Source organism: Oncorhynchus nerka, linkage group LG26, assembly GCF_034236695.1.
Source record: "Oncorhynchus nerka isolate Pitt River linkage group LG26, Oner_Uvic_2.0, whole genome shotgun sequence".
Classification (NCBI taxonomy): Eukaryota; Metazoa; Chordata; class Actinopteri; order Salmoniformes; family Salmonidae; genus Oncorhynchus; species Oncorhynchus nerka.
Genome location: NC_088421.1, coordinates 1,374,600 through 1,396,930, shown reverse-complemented (window position 1 = coordinate 1,396,930; position 22,331 = coordinate 1,374,600). Strand labels below are relative to the sequence as shown.

Below are 22,331 nucleotides of genomic sequence, written 5' to 3'. Positions count from 1 at the left end.
GCGACCTGTCAGGTAGGACGCAATCCAAGCGTGGGCCGCGCCGGAGATGCCCAACTCGGAGAGGGTGGAGAGGAGGATCTGATGGTTCACAGTATCGAAGGCAGCCGATAGGTCTAGAAGGATGAGAGCAGAGGAGAGAGAGTTAGCTTTAGCAGTGCGGAGCGCCTCCGTGATACAGAGAAGAGCAGTCTCAGTTGAATGACTAGTCTTGAAACCTGACTGATTTGGATCAAGAAGGTCATTCTGAGAGAGATAGCGGGAGAGCTGGCCAAGGACGGCACGTTCAAGAGTTTTGGAGAGAAAAGAAAGAAGGGATACTGGTCTGTAGTTGTTGACATCGGAGGGATCGAGTGTAGGTTTTTTCAGAAGGGGTGCAACTCTCGCTCTCTTGAAGACGGAAGGGACGTAGCCAGCGGTCAGGGATGAGTTGATGAGCGAGGTGAGGTAAGGGAGAAGGTCTCCGGAAATGGTCTGGAGAAGAGAGGAGGGGATAGGGTCAAGCGGGCAGGTTGTTGGGCGGCCGGCCGTCACAAGACGCGAGATTTCATCTGGAGAGAGAGGGGAGAAAGAGGTCAGAGCACAGGGTAGGGCAGTGTACTGTTACTGCTCAGAACTAGAACTACTCTGACCAGAGTGAGCATTAGGATGTTTTCACACTTGGTCCCTTTCTGACAATTTTCATGACCTCAGTGTGGCTCGCTTCATTTTTTGTCCAGTGTGAACACTCCAAAGGAACTCAGAACCCTCAAAAGGGACCCAGAAGGGAACAAGGGCAATGTACAACACAAAGCTACCCAGTTTCGCTTGTTATTATTCCTGCACCACATACTAGAGTTCTGCAACACCGTTTCCCCTCCCATAACCCCTCACATTCGTGCCACATTTGTTTGCAATATGTGATCTGTAAAGAGAGATTCTAACCTGTTTATTCGCCTGTGGGGTTTGAATAGTGTGAGATGACAACAATATATTTGGTGAGAATCACAACATAGGGTACAAAATCAATTCTAGCTCTTAAAGGGGAGTAGACTATATTGGGTGTACAATTTTAAATTACAGCCTTATTTAATCTGCAGTTATTCTTCTGCTATTTATTCTGTTACTAATAATATTTGTTAATAGTAATTATAATTATTATGTCTCATCTTTTAACTAAATGGAATCTATTAGCTTCCAAAATATAAGTAGATATAAATATCTGTATGATAACACGTTCTGATGGAATGGCTTATCCTGCACTTTGCAAAAACCCAGAGTGCATTCAGTAAATGTTGGATAAAGATCTTGGTTCCTTTCAAAGCGTAGCGATGTGAATGCAAAGAAGACACGGACCACAAAATAGGTGAAGTGAACTGGAAGAAAAAAAAGAGTTGAGTCCTCATTCCAAGTCAAGGGCAGTGTGAATACAAAGAGAACTGAGTTATTTTGCTTTCTTTTACCCCGGAGTTCACCGAGATCGGTTATTTTAAAGAGGACTATTTGTGAATAGACCCTTAGACTTAATAAGTAGGACTACTCTGACTAGAGTGAGTATAAAATTATAATAACCAGAACTACTTCGATCAGAGTGGGTATAGAACAATAATAACTAGAACGACGCTGACCAGAGTGAGTATAGACATAATAACTAGAATTACTACAAATATGAATAGCTAATTATGGAAATTAAGATAAACAGGATTTAAATATATATTTTTTTTAATAGCTATATATAATACAAATCGAGGTGAGGGCAATGGAAATGCTTTTGGCGGTTGATCTGCTTCTGTTCTGTGGGTGGCACTGTGTGGTCTTTCGAAGGATGGTCACGGTCTCTCCAGGGCCATGGGATCCGGGTGGTTGGGGATGGTGTGCCGGTCATTGGGATGACAACCCAACTCGGGATGAGGAGGGGTTTTAGCGGGTGGAATAGTGGGGACCAATTGGAGTTTATTTAGTAGCAATACAAATATCATGGTACAGCTATATAGACACTCAATCATCATGTTACTTTTTAATGGTACGTTTACAAACATATATTATGATAAATAGAATTGAAACTTGTCTCGTTATTGTAATTGGTGAAGTAAGTATAGCCAGTTATAATTGTAATGGCTTAGCAGATAATAAGAAAAGACGATCAGTATTTACCTGCCTAAAAGAGAAGGAATATAATATCTATTGTTTAAAGGAAACTCATTCAACAATTTTAGATGAAGTTTTATGGAAAAAGGACTGGGGAAGTGAAATATATTTCTCCCATGAGCAAAGAAATTCAAAAGGGGTGATGATATTAATTAACAGTAATGTTGATCCAAATGTGCAAATTGTCCAAACAGATCCTCAAGGTAGATGGATGATTTCAAATATGTTATTGTGCCATAAACAGATATGACTTATTAACCTATATGGTCCAAATAATGATGATCCAAGCTTCTTAGAAAATATATATAAGAATTTATCAACTCTACAAGCAACACTAGACTCTATTATTATGGTGGGAGATTATAATACTGTTTTAAATACCGATATGTACCTTGTTTTTAAGTAGGACAGAATCATTTATAACTGACTTTTTTCCGACATAACATAGGTACAGCAGATCTCCTTATTGTATGTGCCTAAAAGAGTCCATACTAACAAAGGAAATTGAAGGACTAACAGTACAGATATAATTATTATTTTTACTTTTACCCCTTTTTCTCCCCAATTTCATGGTATCCAATTGGTAGTTACAGTCTTGTCTCATCACTGCAACTCCCGTATGGACTCGGGAGAGGCGAAGGTAGAGAGCCATGCATCCTCCGAAACACGACCCAACCAAGCAACACTGCTTCTTGATGCAATGCCTGTTTAACCCAGAAGCCAGCCACACCAATGTGTCAGAGGAAACACCGTACACCTGGCGACCGTGTACGGAAAAACTTTTGATAAAGTACGACTGGGTATATAAATGCCTGGAATATTTCAATTTGGGTTAAAGTTATGTATAGTAGGTGTAAAATGGTAAATAATGGCTACATCTCAGAAAGTTTTAAACTGTTGGAGTAAAACAAGGTTATCCACTATCGGCATATCTATTTATTATTGCCATCGAAATGTTAGCTGTTAAAATTAGATCCAACAATAATATTAAGGAATTAGAAATCCATGGCTTAAGAACGAAGATGTTATTGTACATTGTACATGTTTTCTTTTAAATCCACAATAAGAATCCCTCCACGGCCACATAGAGGATCTAGATACTTTTTCTAACCTCTGGATTAAAACCAAATTATGATACTATATTACATATTGGATCACTAAAAAATTGAACTTTTATATTACCGTGTAGTTCACCAAAAAAATATCTGACGGGGATGTGGACATTCTCGGTATACATATCCCGAAAGAAAACAATCTCACTCCAATACATTTTAATAGAAAGTTAGCAAAAATAGATAAGATCTTGCTACCATGAACAGGCAAATACCGGTCTATTTGTGGAAAAATCACCCTGATTGATCTCTTTAGTCATATCACAGTTTACCTATTTGCTTATGGTTTTGCCTACACCTAGTGACCTGCTTTTTAAATTATATGAGCAAAAAATATTGAATTTGATTTGGAATGGCAAGCCAGGCAAAATTAAAAGGGCCTATTTATATGATGAACATGAATTCGGAGGGCAGAAATTAAATATCAAAGCATTAGACCTCTCACTAAAGGAATCAGTCATAAAGTTATACTTAAATCCAAAATGGTTATCTAGTATATTAGTAAGAATGTCTCACCCCATGTTCCAGAATGGCCTTTTTCCCTTTATTCAGATTACAACCGCTCACTTTTGGTTATTTGAAAACTAAATAATCTCGAAAATGTTATCTTTTAAACAAGCCATAGAAAGTTGGTTGCAATTTCAATTTAATCCACCTGAAAAGACAGAACAAATAATTCAAGTGTTGTGGTTAAACTCAAATATACAAATTGACAAAAAGGTAAAGGTATAATCTTTGTAAATGATATAAAGACTGGTGGAGTTATGTCACACATGCAGCTAACACAGACATACGGAAATGTCTGCTCAACCCAAAAATGGAAGCGGGACAAAGTAAGGAACTTGTCTGTTGGCCCTGCATTAAAGACCAAAATTGGTCAAAGAAAATTGTGATATAAAATATACCACTTTCATTTAAGGACCAAAACAAATGTACAGCTGTGCCAGTGTACCCGATGTAAAATGTCTAGCCAGTTAGCGGTGGTGCGCGCTACTAGCGTTACAATCGGTGACGTCACTCGCTCTGAGACCTTGAAGTAGTCGTTCCCCTTGCTCTGCAAGGGCCGCGGCTTTTCTGGAGCGATGGGTAACAATGCTTCGTGGGTGTCAGTTGTTGATGTGGGCAGAGGGACACTGGTTCGAGCCCGGTTAGGGGACGGACTAAAGTTAAACTGTTACACCATATAAATTGCGAAATATTTGGGAAGGGATTTTGATGTACCGATTCCATGGCACATGGTTTATGAATTGACATTCAAAACTTGCAATCAATATAATGTTATATATGGGGGATACAATCTTCTCAGCTCTGCAGATTTTGCCAGCGAGAAGGCGGAGTCATTTATTTTGGAACTGTCCAGATGTAGCTCGTTTTGTCACAGGTCCAGAGATGGCTGAAGAATTGCAACATTTACCTAGAGCTAATGCTGCAGATAGCAATACAGGGTGATTTGAAAAGTCAGTCAATCGATCAATAATGATTTCAGCAAAAATGTTTAATTTACAATCTGTAGAAACTATGCGAATAGAAAGGTTCAGTACTTTTGTGACGCCTCACAGCACAGTTAAAAAAATGGCAAATAGAAATCCGAGATGGGAGGTGTTGAATGGAGTTGAAGGGTGGGGCTAATAACAAATGTAAAACATATGGGGTCTGTAAAATGTATATAGGTTCAGAACCTTTGAAATAGCACAGTTACAAATATATGGCAAATAGAACATCAGTAATAGAGGTAGGCCAGGACTAAAAACAAAAGAAAATATATCTATTGTAAAATAGATTGTCTGTAAAATGTGCATAGTATGTATAAGCTGGAAGTAGAAGCCTAAGTGTTATTGTTTATTAGTTTACTCCAATTGGGGGAGGGGTGGTAGGGTTTGCAGGGAATAATAAAAGAAGGTATTGGTACGTGGAGTGGAACAGGGAAATCCAAGAGCAGACTCAGCCGAGGAAACTGGGATGAAGCAACCAAGGTATTTATTACAACACAGGGGGGAGATGGAGTGCAGGCCAGGGGAAGCTCTGGTGGTTTGCAGGAAACCAGGTACGGAGGCTGAGGTGAGAGGGGTTGGGACAGGGTAAGCAGTTCGAGGGGAATCCAAAGAAGTAGTGGATTGTGGAATCCATGAGCATGACGAGACGTGGGACTGGAGACAGGGACCAGATTCAGAGCGGGCAGAACTGTAGCGGAGAGGAAACAGCGTCAGGCAAGGAAAACTGGCATAACAGGTCCTGAATAGTAACAAAAGGCTAGAACTGTAGACTGACTGAGCAGAGATAACGATCTGGCAGCGTGGAAGTGGCAGTCCTGAGTATTTGTAGAGGTCTTGATTATGGAACAGGTTGCAGCTGGTGAGGATCTGCTCTGACTCTAGCATACCTGTCTCCGCCCACACAATCACACACACACAGAGAGAGGGAGAGGGAGAGAGTACTGGGGGAGTGGCGGCAGGTCAAGGAGACACAGGATGAGCAGTAGAGGACGTTGCAGGAGCAGATGTGACAGGTATATTTAAAAAAAAAAAAAAGTGTGTGTGTGTATATATGTGTATATATATATATGTATGTATGAATGTTTATACTATATATATATATATATATATATATATATATATTACCGTTCAAAAGTTTGGGGTCACTTAGAAATGTCCTTGTTTTCCATGAAAACATGCACGAAATTAGTTGCAAAATGAATAGGAAATATAGTGAAGATGTTGACAAGATTATAAATAATTATTTTTTATTGAAATAATAATTGTGTCCTTCAAACTTTGCTTTCGTCAAACAATCCTCCATTTGCAGCAAATACAGCCTTGCAGACCTTTGGTATTCTAGTTGTCAATTTGTTGAGGTAATCTGAAGATATTTCATTTTATGCTTCCTGAAGCACCTCCCACAAGTTGGATTGGCTTGATGGGCACTTCTTAGGTACCATACGGTCAAGCTGCTCCCACAACAGCTCAATAGGGTTGAGATCCGGTGACTGGCCTGGCCACTCCATTATAGACAGAATACCAGCTAACTGCTTCTTCCCTAAATAGTTCTTGCTAATTTGGAGCTGTGCTTTAGGTCATTGTCCTGTTGTAGGAGGAAATTGGATCCAATTAATCCGCCGTCCACAGGGCATGGCGTTGCAAAATGGAGTGATAGCCTTCCTTCTTCAAGATCCCTTTTAACCTGTACAAATTAACCTGCACACAAACATCATCTTTTCATTTTATTTTGTGTCTCACGGATGTTCTCCTTTGTGATCCGAACACCTCAAACTTAGATTAGTCTGTCCATAACACTTTTTTCCAATCTTCCTCTGCCCAGTGTCTGTGTTATTTTGCCCATCTTAATCTTAGCTTTTTATTGGCCAGTCTGAGATATGTCTTTTTCTTTGCAACTCCGCCTAGAATGCCAGCATTCCAGAGTCATCTCTTCACTGTTGACTTTGAAACTGGTGTTTTGCGAAGTGCTATTTAATGAAGCTGCCAGTTTTGTGAGGTGTCTGGTTCTCAAACTAGACGCTCTAATGTACTTGTCCTCTTGCTCAGTTGTGCACCGGAGCCTCTCACTCCTCTTTCTATTCTGGTTAGAGCCAGTTTGCGCTGCTCTGTGAAGGGAGTAGTACACAGCTTGTACGAGATCTCGCATGGAATAGCCTTCATTTCTCAGAACAAGAATAGACAGACGAGTTTCAGAAGAAGGTTCTTTGTTTCTGGCCATTTTAAGCGTGTAATCAAATCCACAAATGCTGATCCTACAGAAACTCAACTAGTCTAAACAAGGCCAATTGTATTTATTCTTTAGTCAGGACAACAGTTTTCAGCTGTGTTAACATAATTGCGTTAGGGTTTTCTAATGATCAGTTAGCCTTTTAAATGTGCCATTGGAACAGAGGAGTGATGGTTGCTGATAATGGGCCTCTGTACGCCTATGTAGATATTTCATAAAAAAATCTGCCGTTTCCGGGCCTCCCGGGTGGTGCAGTGGTCTAAGGCACTGCATTGCAGTGCTAGCTGTGCCACCAGAGATTCTGGGTTCGAGCCCAGACTCTGCCGCAGCCGGCCGCGACCAGGAGGCTCATGGGGCGGCGCACAATTGTCCCAGCGTTGTCCGGTTTAGGGAGGGTTTGACCGGCAGGGATATCCTTGTCTCATCGCGCACTAGCGACTCTGGTGGCGGGCTGGGCCCAGTGCATGCTGACCAGGTCGCTAGGTGTACGGTGTTTCCTCCGACACATTGGTGCGGCTGGCTTCCGGGTCGGATGTGCGCTGTGTCAAGAAGCAGTGCGGCTTGGTTGGGTTGTGTTTCGGAGGACGCATGGCTCACGGCCTTCGCCTCTCCTGAGTCCGTACGGGAGTTGCAGCGATGAGACAAGACAGTAACTACTACTAATTGGATACCATGACATTTTTTTAATTCTGCCGTTTCCAGCTACAATAGTCATTTACAACATTAACAATGTCTACACTGTATTTCTGATCAATTTGATGTTACTTTAATGGACAAAAAAATTGCTTTTCTTTCAAAAACAAGGACATTTGTAAATGACCCCAAACTTTTGAAAGGTAATGTATATGTATGTATTTGTGTGTATGTACACCAAGCTCTGTCAGGAGGAATGGGCCAACATTCACCCAACTTATTGTGGGAAGTGTGTGAAAGGCTACCTGAAATGTTTGCCCCAGTTAAACCATTTAAAGGCAATGCTACCAAATACTAATTGAGTGTATATAAACTTCTGACCCACTGGGAATGTCATGAAATTAATAAATGAAATAAATCGTTCTCTCTACCATTATTCTGACATTTCACATTCTTAAAATAAAGTGATGATCCTAACTGACCTAAGACAGGGGATTTTTACTAGGATTAAATGTCAGGAATTGTGAAAAACTGAGTTGAAATGTATTTGGCTAAGGTGTGTGTAAACTTCTGACTTAAACTGTATATAGTTACCCCAAAAATATATTGGGGATTGTAAATGATGCAGACAATTACATTGATGGAAGCAACAATCTATCCGCAATATTAAAGCTGATCCACCCCCTAATAAAAAAAAATATTTAAAAAACATGACTTCAACAAGTGTTAACTAGACTTATTAACTAGAAGTACTCTGACAATTTGATTTCGACAATGCCATTTGCCCACTACATGGGATAAACAGCTGCAGGTGATTGCGCTGTATCTAATGGCATATGCAGCGAGACAGTTATGCCCAGCAGTGCGATGGATCAGACTTTGTTTACATAAGACAACACATCGATTCGGCGTGTGTTTTTCCGTTGCTCGTCAGTCTTTAATAACTAGAACTATTCTGACCAGAGTGAATAGTACCTCAGTAGTCAAATACTGTGTACTATTACTCAGAGCAAGAACTACTTTGACCAGAGTGAGTGTGTACTTCTCAAAACTAGCATACTGTAAGTGTGCATTAATCAGAACTAGCACAACTCAGAACTAGCACACTGTGAGTCTTCCCTTCTCAGAACTACCACACACACTGTGAGTCTGCATTACTCATAACTAGCACAATGTGACAGTGCACTATTGACAGCCAAGCACAAAGTGCATAGCCCAGCACATCGTGACTGTGCACTATTGTCTACCTACACTGTGGAGGACTACACATAGCATACTAGCACACATTGGTTTTGCACCGTGAAGAGCTTTGCATGTAGTATTCAAGGACACGGTATAGCCTGTTTTACACTTAACCCACCATGAACGGATGAGCCAGTGTATGTTCTGTCTTCTGTGGTCAATATGGCTTAATAGGGTTTTAGTGCCTCTGACAGCAAACAGACTCACATATTCAATCAATGAGGAAATAGGCCTGCCACCATTTAGTGTTTCAAAGCAGACCAGATTTAATTTTTATTTTTTTATTTCACCTTTATTTAACCAGGTAGGCTAGTTGAGAACAAGTTCTCATTTACAACTGCGATCTGGCCAAGATAAAGCATAGCAGTGTGAACAGACAACACAGAGTTACACATGAAGTAAACAATTAACAAATGGAGAGCACCATCACACTGTCCAATATGGAGCCATGTCCAGCAAGTCCTGGACTAATAGACACTTTCAATGGAGAATCTCATTTGAACAGGTTTTTGTCCAAGATCTGTGCCCGGGAAATCAGCCCGAAGTATATAACCCAGAGTGCTGTTGCAATGGGAGGCTGGTTGACTCTGATTCTGTTTTTCTGGGTTTCAGTCACGCGTCTGGAGGAGCGTGAGTCAGACATGAAGAAGGAGTACAACGCTTTGCACCAGCGACACACAGAGGTAGTAACAGCCGTGTGGGTGTGTGTGTGTGCATGGGAGAGTTTAGTATCTGACTCCATACTAGCTGCTAGGTTTGTATCTTGATGTAGTTTGCCTGGTACAATAGAACCAAGTCAATGGAATTACGGCCAGCTTCCTCACTCATCCTCTTATCTTTCTTATCTTCCTGTCAGATGATTCAAACATACGTGGAGCATATTGAGAGGTCCAAGATGCAACAGGCAGGGAACAACAGCCAGCCAGAAGGACCAGGCAGTGGACGGACGTGAGTGGTTGACTTTAAAAAAAAACATGTTCATCAAAAAACGTTATTATCCCCCAGTGAGGAATTCCATTGAGCAGCGTACAGACAAAGCAATACAGTTCATACAACAACATTAATAAAATATAATTAGTTGTGACCTTTCTGGAAAGTGTGCATGGATGGGTGGGTGTGTTGGTGGGAGTGTGTGTGCAGGGGGAAGGGTATAGTAATTGATCCTGGCATAGCTAGTAGTAATAACTATGCTGAGGTATTGGTATGTGGTTTGTTGTGGTTGGGTTTAGTGTGCTGTAGTTGTGTTGTGCTGTGTGTGTTAGCCTGTGTTAGCTTGTTTTGTGACCAGTGATGTAGTGGTTTACCAAACAGGTTGGTAAAAGATGATCGCTGTTTGTGGTGAGTAAAATAACGCTCCCTATACTTTCAATGCCCTTTTTCTGCAGAAGGTGGGTAAATGCTTGTGCAAAATAAAATATTTCACTAAACAAAATGTATGTGTGTTTACCCCCCACTACACCACTTGTGACCTGTTTGGCTTCACTCTAATCACCATATGTCTGTCTCGTTGTCTCACTCTGTGCTCGTGCTGCTGTGTTGCACAGTCAACGCCACGTGTGGAGGAAAAGGTAAATCACTACCCCCAAAAACCTCTTTGCCTCTTACCCCCCCCATCCCTGTCCCCTCAATCCCAATCTCATTCAGTGTTTGTCAGTCTTGGTCCTGAGTATAGATAGGACCCAGGTTCAAATACTTGAAAAATAATTTTAAACACTCAGATTTTGTTTGAGTCTATTTGGAACTTTTCTATTGGTTTATAAAGCCAGGCAAGCTGAATCAGGCTCAGATATTTATTTCAGTAGTGCTGAGCGATTAGTGATTTTTGAAGTCTGTTCGGTTCTTTATTTTTTACATTAAAATGATTAAAGGTTTTTAATGGAGATGCCAAAAATAGTGAACATTCAATTGCCAAAACATTGGAAATATTCCATTAAATAATGAAATATTTCAGTTGTGTATATTACTTAGTTTTATTTGACGACTTTATAATTTTTCATTCCTTAAAGTCAGCATCTCGTCTCAACTGCTCAGGCAGTAGCAGCCAGCAAGACAACCATCTAACGTTATCTCTGTTCTCACCATACTGTGTAGTCTTTAGCCATCCTATTTAGCTAGGCTAGCCTGCCTAAGTATGCTGCAGAACTGTCAGATGAAATCATTTGACTAGTTCTTTAAAGTAGATAAGGCATACTTTCACGAACTCTCTATCCCTCACTCTCGTCATTGTGTTGTCTACTATCCTCTCTCTCATGCGGTGGCGAATGCGGTCTGTGTGTATCTAACCTAATGTAGCAGGCGTAAAAATTTATCCGAACCAGAAAAGAACTGGCACAATGGATTATGGCCATTGTAGTTAATTACCACATTTCTGAGCTGAGCTAGGTTGAATATTTGCTTAATGAAAACTACAACTCCCTTCAGCCCAGCATCCCATATAGTTCTGGACTTAATTTATCTGGTCAATGATTTGATTTCTATCTAGAGAAATGGCACTAAGAAAAAAATATATAACTCGATTTCAAGTAATTGAAATGACGGTGGTCAATTAGTTGTTTGTAATAACAACAAAAAAACTAAAATGTGGTTAATCGCTCAGCACCTTTTCAGGTATTTAAAAACCCAGCTCTGCTGGGTATACAGGCGTTTGCTCAAGCCCAGCACTAACACACTTGATTCAACTACTAGGGGGCTTGTTGATTAGTTGAATCAGGTCTGCAGACACTGTGGTTCCCAGGACTAGGACTTGATGATCACTGCCCTGGCTCCATTGACCAACCAGCCTCTCCTTCTTGGACTAGAAGTTCCCCTGCCCCCACTATGTCCCAATATGGAATGACCCAGAGTTCGTGCCTTTGTCCTTTACCTTCTCCTCTATCACCAACTGTTTATGGTCTGTCTGTCTGTCTGTCTGTCTGTCTGTCTGTCTGTCTGTCTGTCTGTCTGTCTGTCTGTCTGTCTGTCTGTCTGTCTGTCGCGCAGCTGAATCGAGTGGAGACAAATGGATTCGGTTTAGTTAGTTCATGCAATCCTCCTGATGAGCCCTTCCCAGCTCGCTAGTTTATGCTTGTGGCTAGAAACTTCAGCGAGAATTTGAAACTTGTCTGCCGAAGTCGGGACTTGGAATGTATTCAGAATCATTACGTTTTTATCGGAGTAATATATATTTTTTAAGTAGACATTAATAGCTTAGTTGTACTTATCTATTGCATATTGTTTTTTTGTGGTGTGGTTTTCATATAAGCCCTTGGGCTTCCAACCTGCGCACTGTTTTTTTGTGGTGTGGTTTTCATATAAGCCCTTGGGCTTCCAACCTGCACACTGTTTTTTTGTGGTGTGGTGTTCATATAAGCCCTTGGGCTTCCAACCTGCGCACTGTTTTTTTGTGGTGTGGTTTTCATATAAGCCCTTGGGCTTCCAACCTGCGCACTGTTTTTTTGTGGTGTGGTTTTCATATAAGCCCTTGGGCTTCCAAACATATAAGCCCTTGGGCTTCCAACCTGCACTGTTTTTTTTTTTTTTTTTTTTTTTTTGTGGTGTGGTTTTCATATAAGCCCTTGGGCTTCCAACCTGCGCACTGTTTTTTGTGGTGTGGTTTTCATATAAGCCCTTGGGCTTCCAACCTGCGCACTGTTTTTTTGTGGTGTGGTTTTCATATAAGCCCTTGGGCTTCCAACCTGCACACTGTTTTTTTGTGGTGTGGTTTTCATATAAGCCCTTGGGCTTCCAACCTGCGCACTGTTTTTTTGTGGTGTGGTTTTCATATAAGCCCTTGGGCTTCCAACCTGCGCACTGTTTTTTTGTGGTGTGGTTTTCATATAAGCCCTTGGGCTTCCAACCTGCGCACTGTTTTTTTGTGGTGTGGTTTTCATATAAGCCCTTGGGCTTCCAACCTGCGCACTGTTTTTTTGTGGTGTGGTTTTCATATAAGCCCTTGGGCTTCCAACCTGCGCACTGTTTTTTTGTTTTAATTAGTTTTTATCTGTATTGTTGTTTTCACTTGTTTGCTTTGGTGAAAAAAATAAGAAAAAAATGTTGTTGCCGACAAACTCTCCCCATTGAGCAGTAGACTGTATCACGGTGACATCCATATGGTTACTACCAATTTTACACATTCTTTTTCATGTAGGCTGTTATCCTTACTCAAGATAAAATCAATTGGGATGGAACAAATTGCCCATGTGATACAGCTACCCTGTGGTAAGCAACTCACGTCGGCAAGCCTTGATACCACATCGTTGCACTGGTCATTCGGCTTGAACCCAATCCACTCGTCTCCACTTTACTCTCAGTTGCGCAACATACAGTACGTCATCAATTTGGGCAACAGGCGAGTCCATATAGTCTCTCCCGTTTCTCCATAATGTGGATATATTGTGTCATATTATGTTGGTCTGGTTTAGTGTCAGTCTGTCCAGTAGCTGGCTTTGTGTGTTGTGCTTAATTCAGGGGATTTTCAGTTTTATGTTATGCAACCCCAAAGTTAGCTTTCATGTCTCCCCAGATACCTAATGTACAGTATATTATCTCCCACCCTCCCTCTCTATCTCCCCCTCTCTCTGCCCCTCCCTCTCTCTATCTCCCCCTCTTTCTGCCCTCTCCTCTCTCTTCCCCCTCACACCTCTCTCTCTCTGCCCCTCCCTCTCTATCTCATCCTCTCTCTGCCCCTCTCCTCTCCTTCCCCTCACCTTTCTCTCTGTCTTTCATTCTCATTGTCTTTTTCTTCTCTCCCTCAAACCTTTACCCTTCCCCTCACCTCCTCCTCTCTCCTCCCAACTCTCCCCGTCTTTTCCCCCAGCAGCAAGGTGGAGCGTCCCCCGTCATTGAGCTTGTACCCCAGTGGAGAGGGCATGGGAATGGTACGTGGGGGTCTCGGGGGGGGGGCTAGGATGCCTGGGTCGGGGACCAACGTCTGACAGGTCAGCGAGCTCAGCCAATCCCACCACACCTCTGGCTACCAGGTGTGATAGAGGCTCTGTCCCAAATGGCACCCTATTCCCTTTATAGTGCACTACTTTTGACCAGAGCACTATGGGCCCTGGTTAAAAGTAGTACACTATAAAGGGGAATAGGATGCCATTTGGGACGCACATAGAAACTCCCCCTGGACCTCACATCTGCAGAACACGTCATGCCTCACGTCATGCCACACCCACCTTCATTCAGAATCATCCAGACACATCCCTCACACCTGCTTGTGTCCCTTGTCTTCCAAGGGCCTTTCTTTGTGGTGTTTGTCGATTGTTTTTTATGGCAGTGAGTGTAATTAAGACATGACATTGTATAAACAGATATGAGGAATACATTAATATTAGGGCAAATATTACATTACATTTGTGTAATTTCTTTTCCCTTAAGTGCTTTTTTTCTACAATAATAGAACATAACTTAGCTTCTATCGTCCCATTTGCACCTGTCTTTACATCCCGTTTCACGTGTAAGGCTAAGTGTGATGCTTTGTTACTAAGTCTATGCGCAAGATTGTAAGTATAAGCAAGATCGTGAACGATCCTTGCAAGAGAAGATCCCTGGCTTCTCTATTCCCCACCCTTCAGCCTAAATGTGCACTTGCATACTCTCCGTCATTGATTTTAAAACATTGGCTTGGTGCAAACATTGTCTGGAGGGAGTTTCCACCATTGTTAAATCCATGAAGGGAAGTGTACACTTTGGAAGAAGGGGGAAGAATCGGGATGCAGCCCCTCTTTTACAATATAACCCCTTGACCTCTTTAACCCCTGACCTCTGATGCCACAGGAGGATGGTTCCGAGTCGGACTCGGTGGCAGCCACGCCCAGTAGCACAGGAAGTAAGTCCAACACGCCCACGTCCTCCGTCCCTTCCGCCACCGTCACGCCCCTCAACGAGGGCTTCCTCCCGCCCGGCGAGTTCGACCCAATGCATGCTGTAAGCCGCGGCAGGAAGAGTGCTAAACGCCTCAGCAGAAACATGGAGGTGCAGGTCTCCCAGGAAACCAGGAACGTCAGCATTGGTGAGTGTAAAGTATAGTTACACACACACACACACACACACATACACGCACCCACGCACACACACGTTAGCATGAGTGGTTCATTGTGTGATCAGGGCCTGTATTCATAAAGTCCCTCAGAGAAGGAGTGCTGATCTAGGATCAGGTCCCACCCTGTCCATGTAATCTTATTCATTATTATCTAAAAGGCAGAACTGATCCTAGATCACTCCTATTCTGAGATACTTTGTGAATACGGTATTGAGTGTGTATGATATTCTATCTGAACTCAGGTATGGGTAGCAGTGATGAGTGGTCAGAATTCCAAGAGATCATCGATTCCACCCCAGAGCTGGATATGTGTGTGGACCCCCGTCTTTATGGTGGAGGAAACAGGTAACACACACACACACACACACACACACACACACACACACACACACACAGCAATGATTAAATATCAGTGCGTGTGTCAGTCCTTCCCAGGGCATCGTGAACGAGGCATTCGGTATCAACACAGACTCCCTCTACCATGAGATCAAGGATGCCAAGTCTGACATCATCGGGGATGTTGACGCTGGGGCGGAGCTACTAGGTAAGCCAATCAGAGGAGCTTTGGGTGTGGTATATGCAAATTAGCTATTGGAAGACAGCGTAGGCCAGTCTCTGGTGATGTTCCAGGCTGTCTACATTGTAAACGTTGCGTTGCATTAACCAATTGTTGTGTGCCATGTCATCGACTGCACAGTCGTGTGTCAGATTGCTATTTCAAATTATGTGGTGAGCTGATATGTTAAACACCTATCCAGCATTGTGAGTTCTGGCATGCATCTGGAACCCGACCTCTGTCTGCACTAAGCAAAGAGTCATTGGGAATGTAAGCTGCGGTGCTTAGTGCTAAGCTGGTGGGTGCCCCAAAACGCCTCAAAAAGAGGAAAGAGTTATTCCTGTGAAATTTGTTTAGCTTATTTTGTTTTGTATAAATGTCACAATTAAGCACTATGTTTTGAGGCTGTGTCACCAGCTGTGTCACCGTTGCCATAACACTGGCTGGCTCTGAACTTTAACCCTACACACGGCGGAATGTTCACCACCACCCCACATGCCCGGCAGCTCCCCCATCCTCCACTGCACTGCAAAGCACTCTAGGATATCACTTGTACCATGGCTGCAGCCCCATTGATTTGATATATTTGAATGGTTGATTTTACAGGGCAAGCTAAATTATTCTTGATTTAGTCTGGTTTACTTTCTGTTACCGGGTTTAGTTGACATAGCTTTATGATTGGTTTATTTCATTGCGATCATATTAGTTTATTGACCCGTGACCCTTTTCTATGCTTCCTCTCTCCCTTCCTGTGTATGCTGGACACGCCCATAGGGGAGTTCTCAGGTGTGTATCTGAACCCTCTCTTTCTCAGACACACACATACACACACACCCCTGCCTCCCATCTTCCAATACATGAAGTTCCACTGTATGCCTGTAGGCTTTACCCAATAACACAGTGCTGGCATTCCAGGCGACACCAGTTGTTTTAAATGTTGATCTAGTCCAGATAATGCTCTTTTTGATTGGTTGGTCGTAATGTTACTAAGCTCAACTGAACCCTGTGGTCAATAAAGGTACATCTCTCTGAGTTTAAACTGACTTCTAGTGTTCTCTGGTCTTGGACAGGTCCAAGCTCTCTTTTTACTCTCTGAAGCTTTAGTATATAACAAGTGCTTATCAGCATTCTCTTCTCTCTCTCTTTATCTCACCCCATCTCTCTCTCTCTCTCTTTCTTTCTCCTCTCTCTCCCTGTTTCTCTTCCTCTCTCCCAGTCCGTGATGATTTTTTCGGTAAGGCTCCCTCTAGCCTTATTCAGCATCTCTAGAAGGTTGCTCATCTTCCCATGTTGTTGTGTCTGTCTGCGATGTCTCGTCTTTGCTGTGTTCCATGTTGTGATGCCATTTCCTATCTGTTCCTCTGCTGTGATGTCACTTCCTCCCATTTCCTGTTGGCTGTTATTTGAGTCTGGCAAGCTTTTTTTTCTTCTTTTGTATTTGTTTTTCCATCTTTGACTTAATTTCAGAGATCTATTCTCCTTTCATTTTAGCATGTCACAGCAAACACACTATCATATCTGTATTTCTTTTGGGCTTTTCTTGGTTTCATTTCAGCTTGCGGAAGTTGGCTTAAACACGATGATGCTCCCCAAAACCTCCAAATGTTCATACATTACTGAAGTAGAATTAATCCATAAATAGCCCCAGAATTCATATTCAAAGACGATTCATGTGTTCGTGAAAAAAAGTTAGCTAAGTTTATAGTTAATGAACACTTGGAAAGTTTGTGAAGTGTTTATAGAGCTATAGAAGGAGTCTGCTTGTGCTCTCTCCAACTGTTTGGCAAGACAGACAGCACAAACAGATCTGGGACCAGGCTAGAAAGAGTGTTGTTAGTGCTAATCAATGCTAACACTAACGCTAGCTGATACGTCACAGGGATGGGCAAGGAGGTGGAGAACCTGCTGACGGAGAACAAACATCTTCTGGAGACCAAGTAAGTGTGTGTGTTTTAAACTGACTCTTGTTTGTTGTGCTGCTGCATATTAAAGATGGTTTGGTGCAAGATAGATTTACTAGGGGGGGCTGTTCTTTTGCAAGGGTTGAGTAAAAAGTAAATTATTTTGATGAATAGAGAGAGCACACACAGACAAGACATGCAAGGGTGGGTGGGTGGGTGGGTGGGTGGGTGGGTGTGTGTGTGTGTGTGTGTGTGTGAGAGTGATAGTAAGACACGCAGAGAAAGTCTTTTTTATGTTTTTATTTAGTTTTGTCCATTTTATTTTGAGGTGGGGTTACAGGTACAAAAAAAAACAATCAAATAAATGAATGCAAGATGTCCCCATCCATCTGCCCGTCCTCCCTCCCCACCTGGAAACCATTATTGAGTTAAGCAGTATTGATTCCCATTTCTCCCCATTCAGAAATGCTCTGAACATCGTGAAGAACGACCTAATAGCCAAAGTGGATGAGCTCTCTGGGGAGCATGAGGTGCTGAGAGAGGAACTGGAGGCTCTTAGGACCGCCAAGAACAAAGTAGACACAAAGGTTAAAGAACTGGAAGAAGAGCTGAAGAGGTGAGGGGTGTTGGGAGTGTGTGCATGCGGGCATAGTGTGTGTGACTTTTGACTCTTATGACTCTTTGCCTCTTCAGGTTGAGAGCAGAGGCTCTGACTCTGGGAGCATCTCAGGACTCCAAGGATGAAGGAGGAGAAGATGTGAGTAAAACAAACAAACAAATAAACAAATTTACATTTAGTCATATAGAAGACACTCTTATCCAGAGCCACATATCACAGTTATAGAGTCATAAGATAGGTTTCCATCCAATTGGCAACAGATTTTCATGCGAATATTCTAAAACATGCTTCCATCGGAGATGTTTCCATCAAATTGACTTGTTGCGGATTAAAGGCTATGCGTGGTGACTTAGTGCACATAAAACACACTTTTGCACTTTTGCAGTTAAACAATTTAAATAGGTTTCCATCACATTTTCAATTCTACTGATGGTTTTGTGACAAATTATTTTTGTTATATTGCGAATGTGCCCAATCTGGTATTGGCACATGCGCTCTAACCAATACCTCACAGACACAGTCTGGGAATAGCCTACAACATGATGAGATTATTATGGACAAAATAGCGAGATCGATCATCATGTTACCAGAATAAGACCCTAGACATTTATTGGAGAGGATCATTAAGCTGATCAATGTGGACTTTCACCACTCTGTGAAGGTCATAACTTATTTCATTTGTATCCTAATAAACTGCATTCTTTCCCGAGTCGTAGTGGGAGGACCACACAACACATCATCGCGTGACTCCAAGTTTACTTCGATATGAAGCAACAATTTCATAGATTTTACTGAGTTACAGTTCATTTAAGGAAATCAGTCAATTGAAATAAATTCATTAGGCCCGAATCTATGGATTTCACAATACTGGGAATACAGATATGCATCTGTTGGTCACAGATACCTTTAAAAAAGTTGAGACATCTGTGCAATTGTGTTGTGTGTAACCACATTTTTGCACAAAACTTGAGAGAAATTAGCTTTTTGTGCATATGGAACATTTCTGTGATCTTTTATTTCAACTCATAAAACATGGGACCAACACTTTACATTTTGCGTTTATATTTCTGTTCAGTGTATATCATTATTTACTCATAAAGGCGTTTCCACCGCCTTTTCTTGCATAATTAATTTTACAGACAGAAAAATATCTCACTTTGTCTAGCGTTTTGTTTTGTCTACATTTAACTACATTTGCTATTTCCATCAGGCCTGTGGTGCAATTGTTTTATCCGACATGTACTTTACGCGCATTAAAAGGTTGGATGGAAACCTGGTTTCTGTAGGTAACATTTTCTTTAATAAAGCAGAAAAATCTAGTAAGAAAAGACTAGTGTGGTGGAATTATTGTAATCAAAAATGAGACTTTTAGATTTCTTCAAAACAATCAAACTTTATTATTTAATTACTGCAGTAATGGAGCTGGTTGGTAATCACCCCTGGAGGTGATCACTGAGAACTCAACGAGCTGGTTTGAGCCACAGCGTTTTATAGCAAAGTCCATCCTCCTTCAGTTTACATGACAAACAACATATGTATGGAATGGGTCACGAGGTTAATATTTGTATGAAAGATACTTATAATTCACAGCAGACAGTATCTTCTGTAAAAACTGTCCGCATTGTGTGGAAACGAGGGTCTGGCCCCCCAACTCCACACTGAAGCCATCTCCCCCTGGTACCCCAGTACAGAAACATTAACTCATGTCAGTGTTAAATCCCCCAGAGGCCCACTTTCAGGTCACACAGACACAATAGAGTTATAATAACTCTCTATTCTGTTGCATAAAACAACCATTTGATGCAATTACAGTTTTATAACATGGTCTTGCACTTTTGCTTTCACACTAATGCAGCTGGTAGTGCAAGAAAGGCAAGTACAACAGTGATTTTTTTTTCTTTTTTCAAATGTCGAATTACTGTAGTTGGTGGTAGATTTGTTGTATATGGGTTAATCCTGGGAGAATGCCACCTGCCAAATTACTATTGAGATTCTTGTGCCAGTTTTCTCTGTAGAACTGACCTTGGTTGTTTGACAGAAATGCCTTTGCAGGAGCCCTCAATCCTAATTGAGCTCATATGAAATTCACAACCGCATTTCACATACCTACCTGTTCAACTAAGATTAGCTAGGGCAGGGGTTCCCAATTTGTTTTAGCCCACGACCCCATTTTTATATAAAAAATGTTTTGCGACCCCACCATGTAACAAAGTGATGTATTCAACAGTCAATGTTTTTACTTCTACTTTTGACAGTATTTCAATCTACAGGAAGTATGGTTTGAAGTGACTGAAATGCATCAGAAAGGTATTGGGAAGTTCAGAAGGTCACCAGGCCATAATTTTTGTATGATCTTGTTTATATATTTTCTCCCAGTCTGATTTAGTACCTGGTCTCGTCCACTGTTCTGATGATTCCTGCGTGGCTTGTTGGCATTGTAGAGTGGCACACATATAGTGCATTCGGAAAGTATTCAGACCCCTTCACTTTTTCCACATTTTGTTACGTTTAGGGCTATGGCAGTCATGAAACTTTGTCAAATGGTGATTGTCAGGCAAATAACTGCCAGTCTCACGGTAATTGACTGTTAATGATCATAAACACATTTAGCATCTCCTTCCTTCCACACATAGCCTACATTTTAAAAAGTCTAATATATCCATGTAATATAGCCTACACCAATGGTTCCCAAACTCTTTATAGTCCCATACTCCTTCAAACATTCAACCTCAAGCTACGTACCCTCTCTAGCATCAGGGTCAGCGCACTCTCAAATGTTGTTTTTTTGCCATCATTGTAAGCCTGCCACACACACTATACAATACATTTATTAAACATAATGAGTGTGAGTTTTTGTCACAACCCGGCTCGTGGGAAGTGACAAAAAGCTCTTATTGTATATGGGCACAGGGCACAAATAATAATAATCAATAATTTGGCTCGTTATTTAACCATCTTACATGTAAAACCGTATTTGTTCATTGGAAATTGTGAATAACTCACCACAGGTTAATGAGAAGGGTGTGCTTGAAAGGACGCACATAACTCTGCAATGTTGGGTTGAATTGGAGAGAGTCTCAGTCTTCAATCATTTTCCACACACAGTCTGTGCCTGTATTTAGTTTTCATGCTAGTGAGGGCCGAGAATCCACTCTCATATAGGTACGTGGTTGCAAAAGTCATCAGTGTCTTAACAGCGCGATTTGCAACAAGGCAGGATACTCTGATAATCCAGCAGTGGCTTCTGATTAAATTAAATTTTCACAGGGCCGCTTGTTTAAATTTCGATGAGGCTCTCTTGTTCAGATATCGGTAAGTGGACTAGAGGCAGGGCATGAAAGGGATAACGAATCCAGTTGTTTGTGTCATCCGTTTACCTGCGTAATTGCGCGCCCAGCTCACTCAGGTGCTTTGCTATATCACATTTGACATTGTCCGTAAGCTTGAGTTCATTTGCACTCAGAAAAGCATACAATGATGGAAAGACCTGTGTGTTGTCCTTTTAATGCAGACAGAGAAGAGCTCCAACTTCTTAATCACAGCCTCAATTTTGTCCCGCACATTGAATATAGTTGCGGAGAGTCCCTGTAATCCTAGATTCAGATCATTCAGGCAAGAAAAAACATCACCCAGAAAGGACAGTCGTGTGAGAAACTCGTCATCATGCAAGTGGTCAGACAAGTGAAAATGATGGTCAGCAAAGAGAGTAACGGTCAATGTGATTGAGGCCATCACTTTTTAATAGAGACCATCACTCTCTTTTCTCACGCAATTTCATAGCCTATAGAAATGTTGCGGAACATGAACTCATGGGCTCTCATGAAGTGTTTGATTCGATTTTCGAATACATTTGCATTGCCGTCAGGATGATTAGAGGGACAATGATTACGGTCACCGTAACAGCCCTGGTTACGTTACAGCCTTATTTGAAAATGGATTCAATTGCTATTTTCCCTCATCAATCTACACACAATAGCCCATAATGACAAAGTAAAAACAGGTTTTTAGAATTTTTGGCAAATGTATAAAAAAACAATAACTAAAATATCACATTTACATAAGTATTCAGACCCTTTACTCAGTACTTTGTTGAAGCACCTTTGGCAGCGATTAAGCCTGGAGTCTTCTTGGGTATGACGCTACAAGCTTGGCAGATCTGTATTTGGGGAGTTTCTCCCATTCTTCTCTGTAGATCCCCTCAAGCTCTGTCAGGTTGGATGGGGAGCATCGCTGCACAGCTATTTTCAGGTCTCTCCAGAGATGTTCGATCGGGTTCAAGTCCGGGCTCTAGCTGGGCCACTCAAGGACATTCAGAGACTTTCCCCGAAGCCAATCCTGCGCTGTCTTGGCTGTGTGCTTAGGGTCGTTGTCCTGTTGGAAGGTAAACCTTTTCCCCAGTCTGAGG

At 41.7% G+C, this 22,331-nt stretch overlaps 1 protein-coding gene across 1 annotated transcript in view; it reads left to right on the top strand.

Moving 5' to 3' along the window:
- Positions 1–22,331, top strand: part of mapk8ip3 (mitogen-activated protein kinase 8 interacting protein 3) — a 67,550-nt gene that overhangs the window by 20,699 nt on the left and 24,520 nt on the right. Inside the window, exons 3-14 of the mRNA XM_029635233.2 lie at positions 9,444–9,514; positions 9,688–9,779; positions 10,376–10,399; positions 13,630–13,687; positions 14,586–14,820; positions 15,093–15,195; positions 15,276–15,394; positions 16,181–16,192; positions 16,623–16,640; positions 17,286–17,343; positions 17,771–17,923; positions 18,001–18,064. Coding sequence (XP_029491093.2) covers positions 9,444–9,514; positions 9,688–9,779; positions 10,376–10,399; positions 13,630–13,687; positions 14,586–14,820; positions 15,093–15,195; positions 15,276–15,394; positions 16,181–16,192; positions 16,623–16,640; positions 17,286–17,343; positions 17,771–17,923; positions 18,001–18,064 — 1,007 coding nt within the window. The remainder of the gene's footprint in view (positions 1–9,443; positions 9,515–9,687; positions 9,780–10,375; positions 10,400–13,629; positions 13,688–14,585; positions 14,821–15,092; positions 15,196–15,275; positions 15,395–16,180; positions 16,193–16,622; positions 16,641–17,285; positions 17,344–17,770; positions 17,924–18,000; positions 18,065–22,331) is intronic.